Raw genomic sequence first — 9548 nt, forward strand, 5'->3', positions numbered from 1 at the left:
GACTGCTCTCTAGTGTCCAGTCTTTATCGGAATCAAACAGAAGAACCCTATATCCACGATATCCACGTGGCCGGCAACATGGCTGGTGTCTTACGACATTTTTTAGAGCATTTGAGCCCTGATCAACTTTTAGAACTATTATCTCGATATTTGGCGACACCAGAATCAAATCGTGACAGTGAATTTTACTTGTCTTTGAAATCGGTTGTCATAACATTGAAAGAACAAGACAAACTATTGGATGATTTGGTGTGTCGTGTTACCCGAGAATTATGCCTTCCAGTAGTTCGATTTGGAGATTCACACGAAAACAGGCACGAAATACACATTGTATACGAAATCACAGCACTCTGTTGTGCATTTGGTCCGAGAAATCTAGTCCAAGAAGTTGCTAGTCTATGTTTAGAAGGCCTTTCAAATCACTCCAAAGAAATAACCACCCAAACTGGGCTTCCTGTGGTGGTATGTGTTGATTTTATCAGCTACTTGATGAAGGATGATGTCAAGCATGTTGTCAGTGAAGATCTGAGAAAAGAAATGTTTGAAAAGTTGTTGGCTGTATTTAATGATTCTGATGAGCTGATGTGCATGAAGATTACTAGTTCTGTTCTTCCTCTATTTTTATCTCTTGATACAGCCGAGGGACAAGAAAGGATACGTGTAAGTAACTACGAACCAACAGGGTTTGAGAGCTACACCTTTTGAATACATTCAGATTTATATGCAAATTTGGCATTGGTGGTGGTGGTGGGGGGGGGGGGGGTGGGGATGACAAAGACAAGCATACCACAAGTCTCAATATTCATTATTGGGAGTATTTTGAGTGTTTGAAGTAACCTGCTATTACATGTATAGCTGTTACCGCTCGCCTCTCACCACTGTGGTCTGGGTTCAAGACATGGCTCAGACTTGATCATATGTGAGTTGAGTTTGTTTGTTGTGTTGTTCTCTCCCTTGCCACAATGGTTTTCTCCAGAAACTCTGATTTCCTCCCTCCGTAAAAAGCAACATGTGAGTTGAGTGTTGTATGTTGTAAATATAGAATGTAGTGGTTGTGCGTGTGGAGGGAACCTCATGGAAGAGCCCCGCATGGGGAGTGGTGGTTGTAAAAAAATAAGTTTTTTAAAATAAGCATAGAATAGAGAAGGTAGTGAAAGTTGACTTCAGGGTCTTTTACAACTGAACACAAGGGTCTCAAAAGAGCTGCAAGTACATGTATCATATCATATCATATGGCAAAAATATAACATTTGCTTAAATGCTGTTTTGTAGATTGTTTGGAGAATGATAAAAGAGATGTCTGTTGACAAGCATAATGGCGATGGCGTTATCAAGTCCTGTTATTCTATTATGTGTAGTCTGGCCGACTTTTTCATTACTGATAGCAGCAGTAGCAATCATATACTATGGGACTCAAGGTTCTGGGAACTTCTACAGGAAGGGCTCTATATTCAAGACCCATTATCCAGCAAGAGATCTATGTACCTACTAAAAAGGGCCCTGGATCTTGTTGACAAGCAGAAACTCAACATGGAGGTTAAAGGTGACTGTGGTGCTGTTATATTCTACTGGAATACACAACAGAGAAAGTATTTGATGGAAATATGGGAAGAATTCGTGCTGTTGATGGAAACACTTAATGAAACACAAGTAAGAACAAGACCCTTGGAGGGGTGGAGGGTGGGGGCGAGGTAGACTGGGATATCTGGGTGGGAACAGTTACCTGAGTCTCTAACAATCTAAAGGTGAAGAAAAAATATCCTGCTAAGTTTGAAAGACAGTGATAGAGCTAACACTGTGAGTGAAAGCCTTTTAGAGTAAAACCTTCATACTGTATGCCATACTACTGATTTCATTGAAGTGTGGCATGCATTAAAAAATTCGTCAGCGAATTTGCCTACGAGACGCTTGTGACTCCTCCCACTTGGAGGTGTGATTTTGTCTGCATTCCTTTCTCGGCTATTCCCGTGCAACGTTCAATTCAAAATTATGGCGGCGAGTAGAAGGTATGAGTTCAAAGTTGAGTATGGAAGCGGGGGAAGTTTTCGAGTAATTTCTGCAAATTTTCCAGGAGAAAATCCTGTTATGATATCCCCACCACTTTCAACAATATCATATATAACGAGAGATCTCAAATCACTACTTATGCTCTTTCCCCTACTGTAAACACAACCAAGTTCGTTTATGTTCATTGTGCATTTCGCGAGAAAGGAATGCAGACAAAGTCACACCTCCAAGTGGGCGGAGTCACAGCGTCTCATAGGCAAATTCGCAGACGACTTTTTTAATGCGTGCCACACTTCGATGAAATCCGTAGTAAAACCAAAATCATTGAAGAAATCCATTTTGAAGGGTTAAAGTGTGTGTATGACAAGTCAATTTCAAGTACTGTTCTCCTTACTGATCTTTGCTTGTTTGTGCAGAGAATACTGCTTACTGCTTTTACCTTGGGTATAATGGTTTTTCATCATTTCTTGTTTAACGGCTTCACATGACAAGACACATAAATATGGATACAACACAAATGAGGTATCTTATTCGCAAGGGAATAACGTGTTATTTTTTTCCAGTCCGGTATCCTGAAAAGTTGTGCATTCTCATTGGCTGTTTGAGCGGGCGGTATTTTGTCTGTATCTACCCGCGCTCGTGGTCTGGTATCCTTTGCCGCTAAACAACAAAACAAAAAGATTACAAAAACAAGTAAAAATAATACGGGAAAAAAATGAATAAGTTATTTACCGTCCTGTAGTCGGCCCGGATAGGGAAGAACTGTGCCCGAGGTCTTAAATATATGGACCAAAGCCGTTATATCCAGACCTCCTGGCCAGTAAATAACATATATGTCTGAAATGGGAAACATTAATATGCCCAAGGTAAAGAGACTTATAATATCAGTTTACTGACAAAGAACATTACCCTATTCTGTTTAGGTTCATGTTATTAAACCAGTTCTTCCAAGGATCTCTAAGATTATCACTGCCACCGAGAAAAAGCAAGATGGTATGTTGCCAACATTATCTTACTCTCTTTACTTCATTACTTAACAAATTTAAATGCTTTACAAAACAAATTTATAAGAAATTTATATTTTGTCTTCAAGGTTCTCTAGCACTACACATAACTTGGTTAACAACTGTTGTCATCAAGGCTTCTTTACACCCAAGCAGATATATTCGTAAATGGGCTGTGATGGAGATCTTAACCATGGACCTGGCTAGAAGCCCTCTACTTGTACCAACCAACTGGTCCTTTCTGTTAGGTCATTTCCAAGCTATGCTTAATGAATATGCTATTTATGGACCAGATGATGAAACTGGTAAAGCATCACCAATTGGGACAGCACTTGTTTCCTTTTACGATAGTTGTTTATCATCTCTTCCTAAAGAACAACATGTAGACTTTCTTACTAATCTACTGACTGCTATAAAGAATCAGAAGTTTACTTCTGTACCAATGGTTTTCATTTGCCAATCCTTGTCATGCATTGACAACACTTGTGTGTTGGGTTCAGATGCCTTACAGAAGATGAGGAATATCCTGGTCCAGCTAAGAACGCATCCTACACAGATGAGAATTCCAACAAAGGAATTCATTCTTTCATCAGCTGCCAACCTTACAGACCCCAATCTTCTTGACTGGGATGTTATCTTCCACTTCTTGGCAACAGGAAACTTAGAAGAGTGTCTTACAAGAGGGAGTTGGTTGTGGAATGGTCTGTGTGAGTGGCTATGGAAAATAGAGTCACAGAAGCAAAATGTCCACAACAAGGGAAATTCATCAAATGGAAACCATCTTTGCGAAGGAGTTTTTCATTTTCTTGGAAAAAAAGTTGAAAGTTTTCTGAATAATTCAGACGTGCTTGATGATTCCATAAATAATGATACTGAAGCCCTTGGTCGCCTTATCATTGCTGCAGTTGATACTCTTCATAAAAACAAGTGTCGACAAGATTATCACAGCTCATCTTTCATTTCTCTCCTGAACAACATGACACAGATTTTTCATGACGCAAGTACGCGACTGTATATGTCAGAGACAAAACTATCAAAAGCCACAAAACTCTTGAGTACGATACTACGAGTTTTGAATTTCTCTGCCGATGACTACACAAGTTCTCATAATCACGCGATCATTTTATTGAGTCAATCATTAAAAAAATCGTTGTCTGACATCCTTAATCTTATGCAAAGAAAACTAACGACTTCTGACGATGAATTGTCTTCAGGAAAGACGTACCTTGATTTGTGCAACTCTTTGCATTGCTTTTTTGCAGATTCAGATTTTGCTGCGAACAGCTCGTTGAAATCAAGTCGAGCAGAGTTTTACAAGTTCGTTGAAAATGTTGTTGAAATCAATGCAAAGACAATACAGCGTTTCCAAGCAAGTCAAAATTATGAACTCAAAGAATTGGTACATTTTCAGCAATCAGTCTTATTTGTTGCCTGGTATTGTGAAATAATACCAAAATGTAAAGAAGACCTTTCAGCCTCTGCTTCGGAACAAATATTATATGCTATTCCATCATTCCAGTTGAACATGGAATTCAAGAAGCTAGAAATGGTTAAAAGCGTAAAGAATGAAGACAGCAAAGCAAATAATGCTGCAAAAGGCAGTTCATCATGGGGAAACGTTGTGTCAGAATTAATGAGCGCACTGTGGACAATATCTGCCTTCTTCTTACAACACAATGTAGATCACAAGGCAGAAACAAGTGAAACTGTTGTCATTACAAGTCCAATCAAAGATGTCTTAGGAGCTGCAATAGATGCTTTAGATATTACTTCTAACGTTCTGCCAATCATCAAGACCATTGGCCTTCTGATCCCTAACCTTCTTCAGACAGATGTGGATTCTTGTAGCCGATCACTCGATGTAGTCTGGAAAACCTTAAGAGACATGTGGAGCAACACGACATTTTGGGAAGATTTGCCAGTATTCTTGAATGTATTTTTTAGTCCTGTACTGCTCATGCTCCCAAAAGATCATCCACTGACTAAAAAGATCAAATGGTACTTAGAGACGCTTTTGAATGAAGGAGAAAGCCGTCCAGGTGTGATGCACGCTGTCATCCTGCAGCTAAGTAGTGTTTGGGTCAGTGAATTAAAGGCAGAGTGCCATAAGAGTCTACAGGTTCACCTAGACATCGTCATTCAGATGTTGCTGTTTGGTCCAATGGTCGGTAAAGCAAATAGGATTGAATCTCACGTTGAATCCTACCTTCGTCACCTTGGTAGCCAATCCTCTTTAAGTGCACAGTCATTGGACATGCGCGATGACAGTCAAGTCCGTGTTACCATGATCAATGTCTTGTTAGCCTTAGACTCTACCAACACTTACAACCAAGACCTATTCAAGAGTATTATTCGTAGTCTCATCGTGTGGGATCAAGAAATAAACACTACACAGACTACTATTTACATCAACTCTCTGTATCACCGCAAGAAACACCGCGCATGGCAAACAATCCTGGTACTTTTGCCGCTGGCTATGAAACGCGATACTGAAGGCTACTTTGCGAGAGAGATTCTTGAGAATGTTTTCACATCAATGCAGGATCAAAACCAGGTGTCAGTGCAGAACTTTCAGCAGTGGATTGCACTCAACATCTTGACGGGGTATGTTACAGTGTGACTACTATAACCGGGGCAAGCTAGATAGCGAGAACGAATCAAATTGTAGAATGAAAACAATACATTTCAACTTTGGGTAGTGGAGCCAATCGGAAACCAGCAGGGAAAAAAAGCTTTTCAACATAACTTTTTGTCACGCTAGAAAATGACGATGACTATCTAGTTTGGCTATCTAGTTGTGTCATGGAAGATAAGAGGAACCATCATCCATGGCTATATGCAAGTAACATTAGGGACAAATCACCATTCTCGCTTATTCTAGGTTTCTGATTGGCTAGACATTGGCTTGGCATTGTTTTCGAATTCATCTACAATTTGATTGGCTCTCATTGTCTGGGTGGCCCCGGTTAAAATAGTCACACTAATATAAATCACGAAATGCCTTGAATAAAATTATTACTTTTGGGTCCATAAATGATTCCGCAACCTTCCTCTAGGCTGATCTAAGCCAGGGGAAGCCCGGGATAACTTACAGATCGTGAGGGGGAAGGGAATCGGGTAGCCCTCGAATAAAGGGAGAGACCCGAACAACTCTACTCACCTGTAATGCCAAGTCTAGACCCAAGACCCCAGACGCTAGAGGCGAGTGCTCTTACAATAAACCTACCTTGATTTCCCAACAACATGAAGATTTTTAATTACTGCGATTCCCAGTCACACGCGACCAACTAGACCTTCATCACAAATGAAAAATTGAGTTTAGGTGGACGTCAATCAAAAGGGTTTCTATCGTTTCTATTGGTTTCTACACCAGGACTGATGTGAATACTCACGTGAACACGTGCAAACGTGCAAAAATCGTCCTTATCTCATGCTTCTTGTCAATGTGAATTTCTCGCTCTGGATATATTTTCTTTAAAATGTCACAGGATTCCGGCTCCGAATCACCGAACGCTTGATTGCAAAGCTTTTGCTCAGCTATGACTATGATTTGAGTTTCTTCAAGATAGGATAAGTCAATACTGATAGTTTGCAGTTAAACGTTTGCATGAAATTCGGAGTCGGAATCCTTTAGACATGTTTAAGAAACCCTTTTGATTGACGTCCGCCAACTCAATTTTTCGTTTGTGATTTTGGTCTCAGTTGGTCGCATGTGACTGGGAATCGCAGTAAGAACGGCATGTCTATACTGGCTTTATGTTAGTGTGTTGTATCTAAATATGTTTTTTTAAATTGAATAAAGCGTTTAAGCCTGATAGTTTTTTTTCTTTTTTGTATTATAAGGAATCCATACCTGACAACACTACTCTGGGATGAACTGCTCTATCACCAAGATAAAAAAGTCGGCAGGACGGCATTACTGGTTACCATAGCAATGCTGTATGCTGTTCATTGTGTACCCACTGATCAAGGAAAACGAGATCTCGTTTTCAACTCTGCAATAAATGCAACATTCCCCTGGGTGACAGCCAGTCATCGTAATGTACGCGTGATTGCACAAGTGGCTGTCCAGAAGATGTGGTATTGCTGCGTATCCGAGAACCTGCTGTGGGTGTTAAAAGAAAACCCCATTATAGAGCCTTGCTTGGCACTTATCAAGGCGGCTAACGACACCCTGGCGGAGAAGATTCGACTTCTTGAATCCTACTTCGTTTTTGACTTCCACCCTATACGAGATTTGTCTATGGAGACTATCTTCTACACTATTCCAAAGCATTCAGGGATCACACAAGAAGAGTGGGTGGAACCCAAAGATTTTCAGCGATCTGTACTTGGGAAGACTGTTTGGGTCGAACCCGACGAGTTTCAACAATCACCTTTCGTGGACAGCATATGGAGTAGCTTACAAAGAATACCACTGTACAATAAAGACCGCAGGCTCGCTAACTTTCAAACCATGCCATATGACAATAAAGAGAAGTTTGGTGTTCATTTAGAACGAAGAATTCGCGAGGAAAGAAAACCGAGTTTGAAAGTGGTTGAAACCGAGATTAAGCCGGCTGGTCAAGAATCTGACAACGCTGTCTTGAATGTTCAAAAGAAAATGATCGCGTGGAAGATCGTCCCCCCGGAAGAGGTAATGATGGCCGACCTACAGCAGCAGAGGATGCTTGCTTTACAAAAGTCATCTGGGGGCAACCTCGTAGTCGTAGCCTCGTTGATTGACAAGGCACCGAACCTAGGAGGACTGTGTCGAACCTCGGAGATCTTTGGCGTGAGGAAACTGGTGCTAGGGAGCACAGACATCATGAAAGACCATAATTTTAAGGTTAGTGTTGTATGGTGATCACCCGTAACAACAGTAGACGCTGTTCAAGATGTCTTTTAATAGTGGCACAGCGTTGTCCCATGTCAAAACTCCATGGAATAGGATTCTTTGTTAATTTGATTAGTTATAGATTTTGTCGAGCGCTGCCGGTAAATAAAGAAATGACACTAAAGGGATAACAAGTGGTAATATGTTTTTTTTTTCATTTTGTTTCAGACCTTAAGTGTCAGTTCAGCCAAGTGGATTGACATCGAACAGGTTCGACTAGCGGAGCTTAAAGGATACCTACGAGACATGCGGCATCAAGGCTACACGCTGATTGGTGTAGAACAAACGGCCAATAGCCAGCCTCTGACCCTGTACCAGTTCCCTCATGATGCTTTATTGTTGCTAGGCAACGAAAAGGAAGGCATCCCGGCTGATTTGATTCAGTTGCTGGATGAATGTGTGGAGATCCCACAGGTCGGTATTATTCGTTCTCTTAATGTACACGTCAGTGGAGCGCTCCTTATATGGGAATACACAAGACAGCGCCTGCTTACTGCACACAGTACCGCTGAATAAAACGACGCACAACAAATAATCGGCAAGACAAATCCGTGGCAAGACATATTCAAACATTTCAAAAGTGATTCATTCATTTACTGCTCAAGGCAATTTATTTTTTAGCTTACCGTCGTATTTTCAAGAGTGTTTTTATAATATGAAGTAAACTTAGCGGAACACTTATGATTTTAATGCTTGTCTGCAAACGAGACTCATCAAGGAAGTCGCTTCACGTACTCTAGACCATCGCTTGTTCGGCGCTTGTTTGATTTTTTGGTTTTATAACTAAACTACCGCGGTAAAAGAAAATGAAACAAATAGAAAATGGTAATTAAGGTATTGAATGTAAAAAGACTTGGAGCACTTTAGAATTGCGTGGTGCGAATTGTTCTTTGATAATCAAAATAGGATGTTTTATGAATTCATAATGGTCAATATTTTGTTTTTTATTTTTATTAGTAAGTAAATAAGCAGGAATAAAACCTAAAACTAAACAATCTTGTCTACTGCATGTTTTCTTTTCGATAGAATATTATGTTTCCCTATTTAGATAGTTATCAGAAACTCAAATCCGGTATGTTGCCGTTATTCTCGGCTGTAAATTTACGAAAACATAAAGCAAAGGAAAACAGGAAAGGCTGTGTGGTGATGCTATCGATGTATCTTGTACATACATCAGGTATCAATGTATCGCTTGCAGTATAAAGTAATTTTTGCTCCGTTGAAACCGGCTTTCCTTTAATGAGAGAATTGATTTATTGAAGGATGATTTTCCAGAGACGCTAAAACGCAGAGTGCGTTAGTAGAACTGAAGTAAATTTTGCTTCGTTTAAGCTGGCTAATGTTAAATCCAAAGGAAGTGTTTTAGTTCACTATTCTGCCAATACTAGACGTGCTTTCAACCTTGATGACAAACGAGGGTATTGAAATGGTTTAATAACAGCACGCTGCTGGTTTAAATTGGTTTAGAACACTCTAGAGATACTATTAATGAATACTGATACGAGAATAAGTAGCAAAGCTTTCTTTACAACGTTTTTTTCTTTGACTCGATCCAGACTTGGTAGACGGCTCAATTGTGTTTCTTAAAGAGCTTCGGGCCAACGCATTCGGAAATGACTTTTGTAGGGAGTTATTTTAGCATTGCGCACACATGAAAAAAG

The 9548-nt window shown here is 40.1% G+C and overlaps 1 protein-coding gene across 1 annotated transcript; it reads left to right on the forward strand.

Moving 5' to 3' along the window:
* Positions 1-74: 74 nt before the first annotated feature.
* On the forward strand, positions 75-8854 carry LOC116305432 (tRNA (guanosine(18)-2'-O)-methyltransferase TARBP1). The gene is made up of 6 exons (XM_031715326.2): positions 75-660; positions 1273-1650; positions 2931-3000; positions 3101-5615; positions 6855-7839; positions 8056-8854. The coding sequence occupies exons 1-6, from the start codon at positions 79-81 to the stop codon at positions 8401-8403; spliced, it is 4878 nt and encodes a 1625-aa protein (XP_031571186.1). The 5' UTR covers positions 75-78; the 3' UTR covers positions 8404-8854.
* The last annotated feature ends 694 nt before the right edge of the window (positions 8855-9548 follow it).

Source organism: Actinia tenebrosa, unplaced genomic scaffold (genome assembly GCF_029948245.1).
Source record: "Actinia tenebrosa isolate PJP-AT-01 unplaced genomic scaffold, QUT_ActTen_1.0 PGA_scaffold1__47_contigs__length_23844297, whole genome shotgun sequence".
NCBI lineage: Eukaryota > Metazoa > Cnidaria > Anthozoa > Actiniaria > Actiniidae > Actinia > Actinia tenebrosa.